Here is an 18,790-nt window from a genome sequence, read left to right as displayed (position 1 = left end):
GTAAAAACCCTGGAGCGGCTGTGAATGGAGTGATTTTTGTACTTTAATTCAATTAAAACCCAGGAGCTTAATGACATTGTTTTGAATAAAATGCTGCAATATCTGTTCCCTGCATCTCAGACTACTGCTGCATATGGTAAGAATAAAGAGAGAGTTGGAGCTGAAAACCTGCAGCAAGACAGTTCTCACTCAGCTGGGAATAGAGGGAGTTGGACAAATGCTCCCTCAAAAGGCATGAACATTTGGACAGAGCTGGGGACTGAAAGCGAATGATGTTCTCTGGTTTCACCCATTAGTGAACCAACTAACAAACACAATGGTGTTGTTGTTATTCTTTCCCCATAAGCGACAGGACTCTGTGTGTGGGCAGCACTTTAGTGGGGAGGAGGATAAGTCGACCCCTTTTTGTCCTATTGATTTTTTCCCATTTGCATGACTTGAGCAAATTAAATGATGCAATATGGCTTTTTGTTACAAAACAAAGTGAGAGATACCACCCAGACACATATGTTGATTCGTAGGAGCTGTTTACATGAGAATAGAGTGAAATCTACCGTGAACTGAGCATAAAAATTAGATTCAGCCTGGGTACTTTTTTTTTTTTAATGCCTGGGCCAGCAAGACTGAAGCCCAAGTTTTCCAAGAGTCTCTCAGACCTTGACAACTGCAGTGTTCTAACTGAGGAATTCTTAATTAAACCTAAAATGGGGAAAGGGAGGGGGAGCAAAGACACCTGATTGTTTATTTCACGGGCAGAGATTGTTAATGACCCAACCCCTCAGTCTTTCCTTGGAGTACAGTAGAGAACACACATTACTGCAACCCAGGGCAAGAAAGAAGTGGCAAAACTCAGATAAGCATGTCTTAACACCCAGCCAACACTATATTCATATTTGTTTAAACTTATAAACATTGGGAAACTGTAAATGCCACTGCCCCCAAAACAAGTTCCTAGAGAAGACGTTCCTACACAAGTACCACTGAAAGCCCGATTTTATAACGTTACAAAACATGACAGGAGGAGAATCGCCACGGTTTTCTGCGATAAACACGCTCCAGCCAAATCTTTTTCCAATTCTGGGGTTCTAAACTGGACTACCAGGAGTTCCTTTTAGCTGTTTAACTGTTGTAACGCAGGACACCTCCCCCGCCTTCTGACCGGGCTGGGGATCTTACACCAACCATGCTTCAACATCCTTTACGATTCAATCCTCTCTCTAACCGAGCACGTGGAGAAAACTGCACAAATCTTTTTACCCTAGAAAAACCGGAAACCACAGCCACCTTCATTTACAGTTTCACCGCAGCCAATGCCCGATTCGATCCAAAACACACTGTTCATCGCGATTCTTTTAAAATATTTACCCAGCCCAGAATGCGGGTACCACAGAGGCTTCTCTTTTCAGAGACAAGCAGTTTTGCACAGCATCCCGCCCGCGGACTCTTGGGGGCGGGAGAGGTGCCTGCGCACCCCAGAGGAACACACAAACGAATCACGCTAGCGCTTTAGAAAGTTATCAAGAAGGACTCCCCCAGACAAGTCTGGCCCCTCTTCAGCCACCAGCATCGCCGGAGCCTCAGGAAACCCCACCCAGTCACTATGCCAATCTCGCAGCTGCGAGGCGGGTGCATGCCTACCTTGCTGTCCAGGCGCCCCAGCCCGGGGCTGTCACTCCGCAAGCAGCAGGACAGTCGAGGGTAGAAGCCACCACACAGCATCTCTCCCCCACTCAGCAGTTCCGGCTGGGACATCATCCGCCTATCTTTCTTTTTCAGGCGCTTCGGGGGGTTCCCATTCAGGCACCTTCTCCTCCTCACTCCGCTCCCTTCGCTTCTTTCCCCAAACTTAGCATCTCCTTCAAAGAAGCCCAGAGCCACGGCCAACAGCAGCAGCTTAAAGGACAGCATCTTCAGCATCATCTGCCCCGCGCGGCAGGGGCTGGGCGCGGGAGGTGGAGTGGGGGGAAGGTCACTGCCCAGCAAGGGCACTCGGGCGCAGCTCCGGGAAGGGGCTGCGGGGCAGCAGGACACTCGGGAGGCAGAGAGAGGTGGCGGGGGAGAGAGGGTGTAGAGCGATGCAACTTTGCAAAAAATAAAAGACAAGGCGATGGGCCCGATGCCTCAGGGGAGCCGGAGGAGCGAGATAAAGTTGTGAGGTTGACACCGTTTGCAGTGGTGCCAATGTCAGTCGGGTGGGGGGCTTCCTGATGCGGCTGAGAAGTGGGAGGAGGAGAAGGAGGTGGAAGAGGAGGAAGAAGAGGAGGAGAAGACGGCCACAGATGTTCACTGGTCCGTGTAACGGGAGTTGTGTAGGTGAGACAGTACCAGGAACAGACACGGCGGCGGCGGCGGCGGCGGGGCAGGCGGAGGCAGGGCCAGCGCTGGGCTCTAGAGGATGCTGAGGTCTCCTCTGCCGGCGGCTGCAGCTTCTCACACAGCCTCTCATGTTTCGTTCCCTCTTTTCTTCTTCTTTTTAACTAGCGCGCGGGGAGGTGCTGCCACCGCGCGCCCCTTGACGTCACCGCTGCTCGCGCGCCCCCGCCCGGGCTGGGGGAGGGGAGGGGGCGGCCCCGGCGCGAGCGCGTCCCCCGGCCCCGGCGGCCTCTAGGGTGCGGCAGGGAGGGGCCGCGGCGGCGGGCGGAGGGGGAGGGCCCGGCGGAGCCCTCGGAGCCAGCCTCGAGGGCGCGGGTGTCCGGCCGCCGCCTGGCCGCGCCGCCCGGCTCGAGCGGGGTGGGGGCCGTGCACGGCTCTGGTCCCTCCAGCCCGTCCCCCTTCGGACCGGGGCGCGCGGCCCGGTGGCTCTGCGTCCGTTCCTCGCTCCTCACGCAGTCCCTCCGCACGACCCCGCGCGGAGGCGCCGAGAGAAAGTGAGGAAGAGCAGGCTGCGGAAAGTGAGAAGGGAGGGGACCCTTCCAGGGCCTCCCCTACCCCGGCTCCGACCCGCCCCTTGCCCCGGAGGGAGGGTGAGCCGAGTGGGCTGGAGTTGTGGTGGGGGAGCGTTTCGGCCCCTGTCCCCACCACCCTGGCCCGCGCGACTCCTCCATCCCCTGGCGATTTCCAGTGTGAAGCTCACGCCGGTACAAATCTTCCTGGGGTCACATTGAGAGGCGGGGATACAGCCCAGATGCTGCAAGTCGCTGAGAATGTGCAGATGAAGACTGTGCCGAGAAGATTTACCTCTCCATGCCTAAGTCCTGCGCGCGCCTGAAGTGGCACAAGCGCCTGTGCGTGGGGTGGGGTGTCGACGCCTCTTGGGAGAACTGCTCCCACCTGGGTCCTGGGCGGGCTGGGCCCGGACGCCCCTTTCCCTGGCCCCACCTGTGCCCTGGAGCGTAGCTGGGCCCCGCTGGCGCTTTCTGGAGAACAGAGGAATACCCCAGGTGGAGGAGCGGAGGAGAAGCGGGCATTGGAATCAGCGTTCGTTTTAAATGGAAAAGAAAACGCAAAATCCTGGGGGAGATTCCCGCAAGGGTGTAAACACAGAGGCCCTGGAGAAAGAATTAGTAGTAGGTTTGCGCGCATCAAGGGGCTGGATGCGCTACTTTTCCAGTGTACCTAAATAGAGGAGCCTCTTCCCTCCCCCCAGCTAGACAAAGTCTAAAGTGATCTGTGCCTTATCCGAGCGCGGTGATGTGACATTAACTGGATCCCCCCCAAGTCGGCATCGGAAGGAATCTCTACGAAGTTGCATCACAAAATGTGCTTTCTGTCCACTTGAGTGTTTAACAAGGGGAGCTCATTTTCTGGTACAGGGGTTCTGAGGAGGAGATGAGGCAGTTTTCTCATTTTGGCAATGGAGGAACGTTCGCCATATTTGGGTTTGCTTCCCTTTTCCAACACAGACTTGGTCGAGCTAATGTGAAAGTTCCGTGACAATGGGTGTGGATAACTGATTAAATATTGTTAAAGTGGTCGCAGAGGCTAGATAAGGCTTCTGCCCCTTTCTCTTCCAGGGCCTGGATTTGCTAGTGGAACTAGGTTTTTCCCGAAAGAGGTGACAGAATAACTGAGAAGAATCTGTGGGGTTGTGGAATCCAGTCCTGAGCTCACTGTAAGTGCCCCTATGACGTACTTAACATTTCTCCCAGGGGCTGTTGTATACACAAGACTTCTGTATACGTGTGATCCCAAATGCTCCTTGTGATCCCACAGACTACTTTATCTGACACTCTCCCTGCCCCGTTGAAGACTTTTTAATATAAAATAAATCACAGAGCCATAAAGACTTTAAGGCTTTAAACTCTGATTTAATAAATCTGGAAAGGAATCCTGTCGAGATTAAGTCATTTGCACAATCTCGTCTAATTAGGTGTTTAAAAACCAGAGACCCAGTCTAGGTTGCTTTCCACTATCTAAGGTTTTATTCCCAAATACCAGTGTTATGTTGGTTTTCCAAAATAAAAAATCCTTTAAAAATTCTGTTTCAGTGGTTTGAGCTCCCACCTCAAGTGATGAATTTTTGGAACAGGCCTTACGGTTTGTGTTTAAAGACTAAGGACATTTAAAGTTAAATTAATTTAGGTTTTAAGAAAATAGTGCGGATATTATAAACTGAGACCCTAAGTTAAAGATAGTTTATAAATGATTACTGAAACGAGACACAGTTGTTCCTTCTTGATCCATGGGAGCTAGAATTGATCCCATCTGCTGTTAGTCACGACAATCCATAATTTGGGTCACTGATGAGTTAGTTGCATTTATTTTCAGTGCCGCTGATAGAATTTCCAAATAGTCACCAAACAGTGTTATACAAGTGAACTAACTTCTGACTCATTTTTTGCAGAGGGAAATAGCAAACTCATCTATAACCAGATCTTCAGCATATTTTTTTTTTAAGAATCAAGCATCAACATTGAGCTATTTTCTGAAAGTAAACCATTAAAGCCCTCCTGGAGGCTGCCCAACCGTCTGCGAAGTTGAACCTGAGAAATGGACTTGTTTTTCATCAGAGTGATCTCCTTCTTCAGCTGAATCATCAGAAGTGGTGAGAAGAAAAGACCCCTACCCAACCAAACTGCTTCAGACAAATTCAATCAGTTTGTCAAGGAATGGAGCTATACAGTGTGGCCAGATCACCATCTGCTTGCACCACCACTGAGCTGTCTCTCTAGGACTGCCACCTACGTGTAGGTTGTACCCAGTGCAGGGCATCCCGCCGAGGCAGGGATTGGGAGCTGAAATCCTGCTCCATTCACCAAGCCAAGTTTATTGGTGCCTGGCCAAATGATGTGGCTTCTTTTTCTAATTTGCACCAGTGCACCCTGTACGGTCTAGTGACATGTCTGACCATCCCAATCCCATACCCCAGTCCTATCTGAGATTCTGTTCCTTACCTCAGATGGATTCAAGATTTTCATGAACAAATTAGGTGTCTTGCGAAAGATGAAATGTTTGACCCTTATTGAAATTAATTTGATAGGTGAAGCTCAAAATATTACCATATATAGGAATTATGTATATATTTATACATGTATGTATATACAGTTAAGTAGATACCATTGTCTATGTATCAGAAGTTAGCACAGTTTAAATGGGTAAATGTTTAAAATAAAACTATTTGGGGTATTTGAATCGGTTTTATATACGGATTTCTGGACTTCACAGAAATATGTGCTATTTAATTCTATTTTAACAAATATAAAGTGCCAGGCACTATACTAAACAATATGTATCCAGTAATGAAAAATAATACAAACATTCTGCTTCTAGTAGTTAATAATCTAGATCCAGAGATTGAACCTATGTCTTGTGTCTCCTGCATTGGCAGATGGGTTCCTTTCTACTCGCGCCACCTCGGAAGCCCCAATAATCTAGTAAGGAAGAGAAATGATAAGGTCACAAATAAACTTGTGATTAAATAATTACAGTAAAGGCTATGAAAGAAATGCTAAAATGGAGAATAACAAGGCACATTTATTTCAGATTAAGTGGCTGGAAGGAGCCTTTCTGTGAAAACGACATTTTAGCTGGGACCCGAGGATGAATTGGAAGGAGTGTGTGAAGTGAGTCCTCCATGCCATTTAAAGTACAGGAAAAAGAATGAAACATTGCCATCTGCAGCAGCTTGAATGGATCTAGAGATTATCATACTAAGTGAAGTAAGTCAGAGAGAAAGACAAATGTCATATCACTTATATGTAGAATCTAAAAAATGATACAAATGAACTTGTTTACAAAACAGAAATAGACTCACAAACATAGAAGACAAATTTATGGTTACCAAAGAGGACAAGGGGGCAGGGATAAATTAGGAATTTGGGATTAACAGATACACACTTCTATATATGAAATAAACAACAAAGACCTACTGTGTAGCACAAGGTGCATGCATGCTAAGTTGCTTCAGTCGTGCCCGACTCTTTGTGACCCTATGGACTGTAGCCCGCCTGGTTCCTCTTTCCATTGGATTCTCCAGGCATGAATACTGGAATGGGTTGCCATGCCCTCCTCCAAGGGAAATTCCCAACCCAGGGATCGAACCTGTGTCACTTACGTCTCCTCACTGCAGGCAGACTCTTGACCACTAGTGCCACCTGGGAAGCACCCCACCCCTGAGCTATATTCAGTATCTTGTAATAACCTCTATTGGAAAAGAATATGAAAATATATATACACGTGTATATTTATTATAACTAAATCACTTTGCTATGTCACTTTCCTGAAACTAGCACAGCAAACATTGTAAATCAACTATATTTCAATGAAAAAAAAGAAAACCTTTGAATTCAGTGTAGAATATGATACATTTAAGGGAAAGCAGAATAAATAGCAAAATAAAGTAGACAGCTAAGATAGGAGAGGCTACAGGCCAAACTCAAAGCGTATAGACTCCAGAAAACTAGTGGAGTGTTACTCATGCATTTGTCATTTCCTTTTACAAGTACCTTATCCTTGTTGAACTTTTGCTCTTGCTTTAAATTCTGGCTTTTCACTCAACTTCCCTGGTGGCTCGGAGAGTAAAGCATCTGCCTACAATGCGGGAGACCCAGGCTCAATCCCTGGTTTGGGAAGATCTGGAGAAGGAAATGGCAACCCACTCCAGTATTCTTGCCTGGAAAGTCCCATGGATGGAGGAACCTGGTAGGTTACAGTACTTGGTGTCTCAAAGAGTGGGACATGACTGAGTGACTTCACTTTCCACTTTCTTTCTAGGAATTTTATTTCTAACGGCACTTCAGCCATTGCTTCTCCTCTAATCAGCACTTATTTTCTTTGTTTGTTTTCTTTTGTGCACTGTTACTTCTCCGAGGTGTTTTGCATACATGGGAATTGAATGTCCATGTGACTGTAAACTCCATGAAGGCAGAAATTGCATTTCCTTCTTGATCACTCCAGCACAGTCTTGTACAGGCTCACAGTACGATGGGTGCTGACCTCTGCATAAATGCTGCTGATTGTCCAATCTTGTGTGACTCAATGCTTTTTAAAGGTTTTAAATAGAGAAAATATTTGCATTATAAAAATTTTGAATTGTTAAAACAGGAGGAAAGACACAACTTAAAGCGCACCCTTGCCAAGGAATTTCAGGAGACATTGTCACTAAAATGCGAGTCCCCTGAGGAAGGATGGTGAATAAATAAATCCTTTAAACGTTAAAGACCAATTATAGTTCAAGTACACTGATGACAGTCACCGACAGGGCTGTTGGTAGGGGGTTTTCTATAGTCTTTCAGTTGTTTTCATAAGTTGGCACCTGCCACATGCCAGATCCTGCTCTGGACACTGGGGACAAAGCAGTGAGCAAAACTCCTCTCATGGTGCTCTGTTCCATTGCGGGAGGCAGATAACAAGTAGTTACAGAAAGTGCCAGAAAATGCTGAGTGCTGTAGAGGAAGGGGGTCATGGGAAAAGAGTACAGGGGCTGAGAAAAATAATAATTTTATTTAGTAAGACTCTACATACGAACGATTTCCCTTCCAAGAGTGCATTCGTAATTCCAATCTAAGTCCAACAAAGTGAGCCTAGGTACCCACCTAACACAATTGGCTTTGTAGTACTGTACTATAATAGATGTGTAATACTTGTCACACAAATAATACATAAAAAAAAACACAAAAGATAAGAGAACATTTTTGGTCTTTGATCTTAAGAAAACATTTTGATCTTACAATACCTTGGAAAGTATGGTAGTACAATACAATGGCCGTCACACAGGGGCTGGCATCAAGTGAACAGGCAAGACGAGTTCCTGGAGGAGGGAGAGGAGGTGGGAGATGGTAGAGCTGAAGGGTCATCAGCAGTAGGTGGTCAAGGGCAAGCTGCCGTTTCACTCACACCTGATGCTGATGGAATGCACATTCACATCTTTGAAACTTCACAACTTGAAGGTTCGTATGTAGGGGACTTACTGTTTACAGTCAGTCCTCTGTATCCACAAGTTGTGCATCTAGGGGTTCAGTTAACTGCCATTGAAAATACTAAAAAAGATTCCATAAAGTTCCAAAAAGCAAAACTTGAATTAGCCGTGCACTGATGACTATTTACATGGCTATTACATAGTGTTTACATTGTATAATAAGTCATCTAGAGATGATTTAACATATATATGGGAGGATGTATATACATTATATGCAAATACTATGCCATTTTGTATAAGGGACTCAAGCATGTGGATTCTGATAGCCAAGGTGCTAGAACCAATCCCCTAGGGATACCATGGGTGACTGTATGTTGTCAGGAAAGGTGTCTCCTGAGGTACAGGCAGAGACTGGGGAATAGATATTAGAGCAGAGTGGGCTACATGCATGCGGATGTCTGTAAGTATAGGGAACAGCAAGTCAAAGGCCATAAAGCAAGCATGCTTGGTATGTTTAAGGATTAGCAGAGAGACCAGTGCAGCTGGAGCAGAGTGGGTGACAGAGGAAATGAGAAGAAATGAGGGCAGGCAATATGGGGCAGCCCAGAGCCCTGCATTGCATAGGATTTTACAAACTGTGTTATAGACTTTGGCTTTTCCTCTGAATGAGACAGTTATCAATCTGTGGTCTTGGAAATAAACTCTATACGTTAATTTATTGTTAAATAAATAACAGCTATTTCCTATTACAGAGCAAATTAAATATAAGGAAGTAGTTAAGTGAATGTTGGGAAACTGAAAAAAGATTATTTAAGTAAATAGTGACTGCAGGAAGCCCCTCCCATCCCTAGGGATTGGGGAACAAGAGAAGTTGGAATTACCAAAACCTGGAAGCAGACAAAGGAACCCCGGGGTGGGTACCTCCAGGATGGGGACATGAAATTGATTGTGGGCATTCTTGGAAAAAGCAAGACTGGAAATAACTGCCACTGACAGGGTACATTCTTTTTCTAGGCTGCCATAGCAAAGGACCACAATCTGTGTGGCTTAGAGCAATGCAGAAATGTATTTGCTCACAATCTGAAATCAGAGGGAGGGCAGAGTTTGTTCCTTCTGTTCTGGGGCTCTCTCCTAGTTCTGGAAGGCTCAGGCGTGCCTTTGCTTGGTTTGTAGGTGGCATTCTTCTTGTTTCTTCACATCATATTCCCTCCAAGCGTGTCTGTCTCTGAGTCCATAGTTCCCCCTTTTATAAGGACACCAGTCATGTTGGATTAAAGTCTACTTCATCTTAACTCATGCACCTGCCAACACCTTCTTTTCAATTAAGGCCAACTTCAGAGGTACTGAAGGTTAGGTCTTTAACATCTTTGGGGGGGTGCACAATTTAATTCTTAACCCAAGATGAGGGGTCATCACTGGGGTGATCCAGACAGGAACAGCAAGGAAGGAGGAAGGAGCAAGTCTCTTCTCTTGTCATTTTGCCTTCCAGCCTCCCTCCCATGCCCTGTCTTAGGTCAGGTTGCCAATAAACAGAGCTCAAGATGCGGATCCATGGCAGGTGATTTACTGAAGGAGAACTGTTAGGAAAGGATAGTGAGGGAAGCTGGATAAGGCAAGAGAACAAAGCTAGGTAAGTATGAAGCTAAAGATGTAAACTGGAACCTAGCTTCATTCTGATCCTACTAAAGCGTGAATTGCACCACAGAATTGATTTCAACTTGAGGCAAGGGTGAGGTGGGATGATTTTTTTTAATCCTTGTATTGGTTATTATTTTCTGGTTGCCTTCTCTTGGGACATAAGCCCCCAGGTACATAGGTGCCGTTCTGCCATAACAATGCTCTGGAGAGGGGGCAGCTGTGAACTCTAGTAGCCCACATTTTTCAAGGAATTTGTCCATTTGATCTGTTGGCATACAGTTGTCCATCATATTGCCTTGTTATTTTTTTATTCTATAGAACCTGTAATAGTGGCACTTCTCTCGTTCCTAATATTGACAATTTGTGTCATCTGTCTTTTTTCTTGATCACTGTGGCTGGAGGTTTATCAATTTTATCCAAGAACTAGTTCTTGCCTTCATTAAATTTCTCAATTGTTTTTCTGTTTTCTTTTATTATTATTATTTAGTTGGTTTCCCTTCTGATCTTTATTGTTTACTCTTTTTTGCTTACTTTGGGTTTACTTTGCTCTGATTTAGCTAGTTTCTTATGATGGACCCAGAAGTCATTAATTTGGGACCTTCATCTTTTTCTAATGGATGCGATTAGTTATATACATTTCCCCATAGTACTGATTTTAGCCACATCCCACAGATTTGAAATATGCTTTTAATTTCATCCAGTTCAAAGTACTTTCTGATTTTCTGTTGAGTTCTTCTTGACCAGTAGTTTATTTCTGCTGCTGCTGCTAAGTCGCTTCAGTCGTGTCCAACTCTGTGCGACCCCATAGACAGCAGCCCATCAGGCTCCACCATCCCTGGGATTCTCCAGGCAAGAACACTAGAGTGCGTTGCCATTTCCTTCTCCAATGCATGAAATTGAAAAGTGAAAGTGAAGTCACTCGGTTGTGTCTGACTCTTAGAGACCCCATGGACTGCAGCCTACCAGGCTCCTCCGTCCATGGGATTTTCCAGGCAAGAGTACTGGAGTGGGGTGTGTTTTTTAAGCCTTTATGTTATTGATTCGAATTCAGTTCCATTGCAGTCAGAGAGCATCATCTGTATGAATGGATTCTTTTAACAACTTTTTGAGACATTTTTATGGATGGGAAAATGGTCTAACTTGATACACATTGTGTGTACAATGGAAGAAGATATATATTTTGCTGTTTGGGGGCAGAGTGTTCTGTAAGTGTTAAGTTGTTTTGTTAGTGTCGTTCAGTTTTCTGTTTTTGGTTGATTTTTCTGTCGCTTGTGCTACCAGCTACTGAGATAGCTCTGAATGTGTCAGGTATTTTTCTGTTTCTTCCTGGAGTTCCATCAGTCTTTGTTTCACACATTTTGAAATTCTGTTAACTGAGCATATATGCATTTAGGACAGTTATGTTTTGCTCATGAATTTTTCCTCTTGTCATCATGAAATATCTTCTTTTATCCTTGGTGATTGCAGAGGGTGGTAAACTTCCAAACTCATTCTATGAGGCCACCATCACCCTAATACCAAAACCTGACAAAGATCCCACAAAAAAAGAAAACTACAGGCCAATATCACTGATGAACATAGATGCAAAAATCCTTAACAAAATTCTAGCAATCAGAATCCAACAACACATTAAAAAGATCATACACCATGACCAAGTGGGCTTTATCCCAGGGATGCAAGGATTCTTCAATATCTGCAAATCAATCAATGTAATACACCACATTAACAAATTGAAAAATAAAAACCATATGATTATCTCAATAGATGCAGAGAAAGCCTTTGACAAAATTCAACATCCATTTATGATAAAAACTCTCCAGAAAGCAGGAATAGAAGGAACATACCTCAACATAATAAAAGCTATGTATGACAAACCCACAGCAAACATTATCCTCAATGGTGAAAAATTGAAAGCATTTCCTCTAAAGTCAGGAACAAGACAAGGGTGCCCACTTTCACCATTACTATTCAACATAGTTTTGGGAGTTTTGGCCACAGCAATCAGAACAGAAAAAGAAATAAAAGGAATCCAAATTGGAAAAGAAGAAGTAAAGCTCTCACTGTTTGCAGATGACATGATCCTCTACATAGAAAACCCTAAAGACTCCACCAGAAAATTACTAGAACTAATCAATGACTATAGTAAAGTTGCAGGATATAAAATCAACACCCAGAAATCCCTTGCATTCCTATACACTAATAATGAGAAAACAGAAAGAGAAATTAAGGAAACAATTCCATTCACCATTGCAACGGAAAGAATAAAATACTTAGGAATATATAGACCTAAAGAAACTAAAGACCTATATATAGAAAACTATAAAACACTGGTGAAAGAAATCAAAGAGGACACTAACAGATGGAGAAATATACCATGTTCATGGATTGGAAGAATCAATATAGTGAAAATGAGTATACTACCCAAAGCAATCTATAGATTCAATGCAATCCCTATCAAGCTACCAACGGCATTCTTCACAGAGCTAGAACAAATAATTTCACAATTTGTATGGAAATACAAAAAACCTCGAATAGCCAAAGCGATCTTGAGAAAGAAGAATGGAACTGGAGAAATCAACCTACCTGACTTCAGGCTCTACTACAAAGCCACAGTTATCAAGACAGTATGGTACTGGCACAAAGACAGAAATATAGATCAATGGAACAAAATAGAAAGCCCAGAGATAAATCCACGCACATACAGACACCTTATCTTTGACAAAGGAGGCAAGAATATACAATGGATTAAAGACAATCTCTTTAACAAGTGGTGCTAGGAAATCTGGTCAACCACTTGTAAAAGAATGAAACTAGAACACTTTCTAACACCATTCACAAAAATAAACTCAAAATGGATTAAAGATCTAAACGTAAGACCAGAAACTATAAAACTCCTAGAGGAGAACATAGGCAAAACACTCTCCGACATACATCACAGCAGGATCCTCTATGACCCACCTCCCAGAATATTGGAAATAAAAGCAAAAATAAACAAATGGGACCTAATTAACCTTAAAAGCTTCTGCACATCAAAGGAAACTATTAGCAAGGTGAAAAGACAGCCTTCAGAATGGGAGAAGATAATAGCAAATGAAGCAACTGACAAACAACTAATCTCGAGAATATACAAGCAACTCCTACAGCTCAACTCCAGAAAAATAAATGACCCAATCAAAAAATGGGCCAAAGAACTAAATAGACATTTCTCCAAAGAAGACATACAGATGGCTAACAGACACATGAAAAGATGCTCAACATCACTCATTATCAGAGAAATGCAAATCAAAACCACTATGAGGTACCATTTCACACCAGTCAGAATGGCTGCGATCCAAAAGTCTACAAGCAATAAATGCTGGAGAGGGTGTGGAGAAAAGGGAACCCTCTTACACTGTTGGTGGGAATGCAAACTAGTTCAGCCACTATGGAGAACAGTGTGGAGATTCCTTAAAAAACTGGAAATAGACCTGCCTTATGATCCAGCAGTCCCACTGCTGGGCATACACACTGAGGAAGCCAGAAGGGAAAGAGACACGTGTACCCCAATATTCATCGCAGCACTGTTTATAATAACCAGGACATGGAAGCAACCTAGATGTCCATCAGCAGATGAATGGATAAGAAAGCAGTGGTACATATACACAATGGAGTATTATTCAGCCATTAAAAAGAATACATTTGAATCAGTTCTAATGAGGTGGATGAAACTGGAGCCAATTATACAGAGTGAAGTAAGCCAGAAAGAAAAACACCAATACAGTATACTAACGCATATATATGGAATTTAGAAAGATGGTAACAATAACCCCGTGTACGAGACAGCAAAAGAGACACTGATGTATAGAACAGTCTTATGGACTCTGTGGGAGAGGGAGAGGGTGGGAAGATTTGGGAGAATGGCATTGAAACATGTAAAATATCATGTATGAAACGAGTTGCCAGTCCAGGTTCGATGCACGATACTGGATGCTTGGGGCTGGTGCACTGGGACGACCCAGAGGGATGGAATGGAGAGGGAGGAGGGAGGAGGGTTCAGGATGGGGAACACATCTATACCTGTGGCGGATTCATTTTGATATTTGGCAAAACTAATACAGTTATGTAAAGTTTAAAAATAAAATTTAAAATTAAAAAAAAAAGATAATCTTTACCACAAAATTTACTTTGTTATTAATATAGCCACTCTTTTTTGATTAGTGTTAGCAGACTTTCCTCCCACCCTTTTACTTTTGGTTTATTTCTGTCTTAATATTTGAAATGCATCTATTGTAGGAAGTGTATAGCTGAGTTTTGTTTATGTCTGTCACTGTGATAGCCTTTGACTTTTCATTGAGGTGTCTGGACCCTTTCCATTTGATGTGATTACTCACCCAGTTGGGTTTAAGATTTGTTACTCGTCTGTTTCTTTATTCGTCCCATTTTTTGGTTCTTTTAAAATTCTTTTGGATTGGATATTTTGATTTATTCCATTTTTCTCTGTCATTGGCTTATTAGCTACACCTTTTACTTTTTTCGATGGTTACTTTAGCGTTTGGAATATTTTTCGTTTCTCATAGCGTATCTTTGGTTAATATGATGCCACGTCATGGATAGTATGAAAGCCTTAGCAGTATACTTGTACTTTCCTCTCCTAGACTTTGTACATATTCTCCACGTATGTTATAAACCTTGGTGTGTATTGCTGTTTAGACAGATTTCTTTTTTTCAGATTTAAAAATAGGGATAAAAGTCTTTCATGTTTACTCACATAATTATAATTTCTGATGCTCTTCATCCCTTAGAACAGATCCATATTTCTCTGTGCTATGATTTTCCTTTTGACCAAAGAACATGTGTTGACAGTTCTCATAGAGTCTGAACATGGTGACTCAGCTTTGGTCTGACAAAGTCTTTATTTTGCCTTTGTTTTTTTCAGAGACATTTGTGCTGGGCATAGAACTTTAAGTTGACAGGGTTGTTGTTTTTTCCCTAAGTCCTTTAAAGATATTGTTCTATTGCCTTAACTATATTTTTCCAAAGAGAACTTGTTATCATTCTTATTTTGTTTTGTTTTGTTTTTTTGTTTATAATCTATTTTAATTCTCTGATTTTCCCCTTATCAGTGAGTATAATCCTCTTAATACTGTTACACCTTTGTATAATTTTCTTCATGTTTCTTGTGCTTGGGACTTGTTGAGCTTCTTGGATTTGTGAGTTTACAGATTTCATCAAATGTGAAACATTTCCGGCCATTAGGTCTTTAGTATCTCCTCTCCTCTGGGGACTCTAAAAATATATCTTATCAGGGATCTTGAAAATGTCCCTTGGCCCACTGACACTCTTTTAACTTTTCTTCTTCTTCTTTTTTTTTTTTTTTTAGTCACTACTTTCTCTATATTTCATTTTGGTTTCTACATCCTCAAGTTCACTAATCTTTAATTCTGCAGTATCTAACTTGCTACTGTCTTATCTTGGGAATTTTCTAATTCAATCACCCCATTTTTCATCTTGAAAAGTTTGATTTGGGTCTTTAAAAAAATCTTTCAAATCTGTACTTTACTTTCTTAATCTTTCCCCTATATTCTTGAACATAAGGAATATAATTATAGTAACTGTTTTAATGTCCTAATCTGACAATTCTGTCATCCATGCAAATTCTGGAACTGTGTTTATTCATTGTTTTTTCTCCTTCTTATGGCTTATATTATCCTAGTTCTTTGTAAGCCTGATAATTTTTGTTGTTGTTGTAAAATACCAAACCTTGTGATTTTTACCATCACTTCATGGGAAATAGATGGGGAAACAGTGGAAACAGTGTCAGATTTTATTTTTTTGGGCTCCAGAATCATTGCAAATGGTGACTGCAGCCATGAAATTAAAAGATGCTTACTCCTTGAAAGGAAAGTTATGACCAACCTAGATAGCATATTGAAAAGCAGAGACATTACTTTGCCAACAAAAGTCCGTCTAGTCAAGGCTATGGTTTTTCCTGTGGTCATGTATGGATGTGAGAGTTGGACTGTGAAGAAGGCTGAGCGCCGAAGAATTGATGCTTTTGAAGTGTGGTGTTGGAGAAGACTCTTGAGAGTCCCTTGGACTGCAAGGAGATCCAACCAGTCCATTCTGAAGGAGATCAGCCCTGGGATTTCTTTGGAAGGAATGATGCTAAAGCTGAAACTCCAGTAGTTTGGCCACCTCATGCGAAGTGTTGACTCATTGGAAAAGACTCTGATGCTGGGAGGCATTGGGGGCAGGAGGAGAAGGGGATGACAGAGGATGAGATGGCTGGATGGCATCACTGACTCAATGGACGTGAGTCTGCGTGAACTCCAGGAGTTGGTGATGGACAGGGAGGCCTGGCGTACTGCAATTCATGGGGTTGCAAACAGTCAGACACGACTGAGCGACTGAACTGAACTGAACTGAGATGCTTAGTACTACATCCTTATAAAAATTCTTGAACTTTGCTCTGAAGTTTGGTTAAGTCACTTGGTAACAGTTTAGTCTTTTCAAGCCTCCTGTTAAATCTTGTTAGGTGAAACTAGAACCACCTTTAATCTAAGGCTAATTTCTTCCACTACTGAGGTAATACGATTGTAAATACCCTGCCTGATTTTCCTTGAGTTATGATGTTTTCCCTCTGGCTGCTTGGAACATGCACTATTCTTGGACCTGTCTGAGTTCTGAGTATCAGTTCCTTTTAAGTGGTTCTTTCCTTTTCCTCAGGTAATTGCGCCATAGGTATATGCTACTAAATATGAAAACTCGCGGGGGTATCCCCTGTGGATCTTCATAGCTGTTTCTCTGTGCAGCTGTCTTCTCCCCAGGACTCTGCTTTTTGAACTCCAGCTCCTGGCCTCTCCAGACTCCCTGTGTCTTTCCTCAGTTCAAGGTTACTCCTGGCTTGTTTGGATTCTGCTTTGCACCGCAGCCTGGAAAATCTGTCTGGGCAGTAAGCTGGAACTGTCATGGGGCTTATATTATTTGTTTTCCCTCTCTCAGGGACCAGTGTCCTCTGCTTAGTAAGTTGATATGCAGTGCCTAAAAACTTTTGTCTATTTTTTTTGGTCCTCATTGTTATAGTAATATAATATTAACTGTTTAGTTGTTTCAGGAAGGGTGATCTAAATGGTCTCTCCTACTCCATCTTAGTTAGAAAATATAGAAGAAGTCTTATCTTTTTTTTTGGTGAGATTTTTGATAACCAATTCAATTTCTTTAAAATATAACTTATACTTGGTGACTGTTTTTATTTCTTTTTAGTTTCTTGTGGTCAGCCAGTGACCATGTTGCTCTGCCTCCCTAGACCCACTGCTTTGTGTAATCTATACCCTTACAAAGTAACTGGCAGGTGTTTATTTCAGGGTTTTTTTCCATCTTTGCCCTTCGTTGTGAGTAGTGATGTTAATGAATTACATTCGTGTTTCCTCTTATATCAAACTCTTTCAGCTCTGTCCACCACCTTCTGTTTCGAGAGCCATACCCAGGCCTTCTTCCCTCCTCTGCTATTACTCTGGGGAACCCTGACTCTCAGAATGTTTTTCTCCTTGTACTCCAACAGCAACAGTTACTTCTTTTGTTTACACTAGACAGTGTGCTAAATTTATTTAGAAAACACACAGCAAACCCTTTCTCCTACTTTTTTTAGCCTAGAGGGTAACACCTGGCTGCTGTGTATTCTGAGTATAAGGATGGGGAAATCAGCAGCAGGCTTTTAATAAGTGCTCCTGTTTCCAGCCCTGTGTTGTACCCTACTGCCTATCACACATGTCATCCTGAGTCTATAACCCTCCCTCCACTGAGAGGCAGAATGGTTCCCTCTTTGGCTGCAGGCCCTCCATATTTATTCTGGGCTGTGTCTTTTCCTAGCTCATTTGTTGAGCTCCACTCCTCCTCTCACTTTCCACCCCCTAGAACTGCGTTGAAAGAGTTCATTCATTGATAAACTTCCTCCTGTTCTTTTCACTGCTCTCTGTTTACCCTTCCCCTTTAAATTGGTATATTCTTCTTCTAATAGGATCCAAAAAAAAGATTATTATTATTATTTTTTTGTCTAAATCTTATATTTAATTCTCTTTTTTTTTTTTTTTTTTTTTTGGCAGGGGTACCAAAGGATTGGTTGCAGGATTTTTTTTTTTAATGTTATTTATTTACTTATTGTTGGCTGTGCTGGGTCTTTGTTGCTGCATATGGATTTTCTCTTGTTGCAGAGAGTGGGGGCAACTCTCAAGTGGCAGTGTGTGGGCTTCTCATTGCCATGGCTTCTCTTGTTCCAGAGCGTGGGCTCAAGGGCATGCAGGCTTCAGTAGTTGCAGACGCGGGCTTAGTTGCCCCGCAGCATGTGGAATCTTCCCGGACCAGGGATCAAGCCTGTGTCTTCTGCATTGGCAGGTGAATTCTTAACCACTGGACCACCAGAGAAGTCCACATTTAATTCTTTAATTCACACTATTGACCAATCCCTTTTCCGACACTGTGTCTTTTCTTGTTTCAGTTATTCCAGCCTCAACTGTTTTTTCCCTTATTTATCTGGATATTACTCCTAAATCTTCACTTTCTGTGTCACTTTACATGGTTTTATACTCCAGATTATATCCTTGAGCTTCTTCTCTGCTTACTATACCTATTGAACATTTGCATGTGGATATTCACCTTTATCTCAGTATACTCCAAACCAAACTTGCCTTCTTCACTTCTGTATCACTTCCACCCACCAGTATCTCCTGCCTTGATAAACAGAACTTCCCTAAACTCACATTTAGATCTAGAAGCTTCATTAGAATCTTTGTAAGAATGATCCACATGGCTCCTATGTTACCATATTGGGGGACATAAAATATATGGTTGTTTCTCTTTTTGTAATGATAAGATTTTTCA

At 42.6% G+C, this 18,790-nt stretch overlaps 1 protein-coding gene across 1 annotated transcript in view; it reads right to left on the bottom strand.

Annotated features, from left to right (window-relative positions):
• Positions 1-1,921, bottom strand: part of LOC102407049 (hedgehog interacting protein) — a 113,793-nt gene extending 111,872 nt beyond the window's left edge. Inside the window, exon 1 of the mRNA XM_006063792.3 lies at positions 1,639-1,921. Coding sequence (XP_006063854.2) covers positions 1,639-1,920 — 282 coding nt within the window. The 5' untranslated portion in view covers position 1,921. The remainder of the gene's footprint in view (positions 1-1,638) is intronic.
• Positions 1,922-18,790: the final 16,869 nt, after the last annotated feature.

The sequence above is a fragment of the Bubalus bubalis genome, chromosome 17 (genome assembly GCF_019923935.1).
Source record: "Bubalus bubalis isolate 160015118507 breed Murrah chromosome 17, NDDB_SH_1, whole genome shotgun sequence".
Classification (NCBI taxonomy): domain Eukaryota; kingdom Metazoa; phylum Chordata; class Mammalia; order Artiodactyla; family Bovidae; genus Bubalus; species Bubalus bubalis.
The sequence above is the reverse complement of the archived record's forward strand: the minus strand, read 5'-3'. Positions and strand labels throughout refer to the sequence as shown.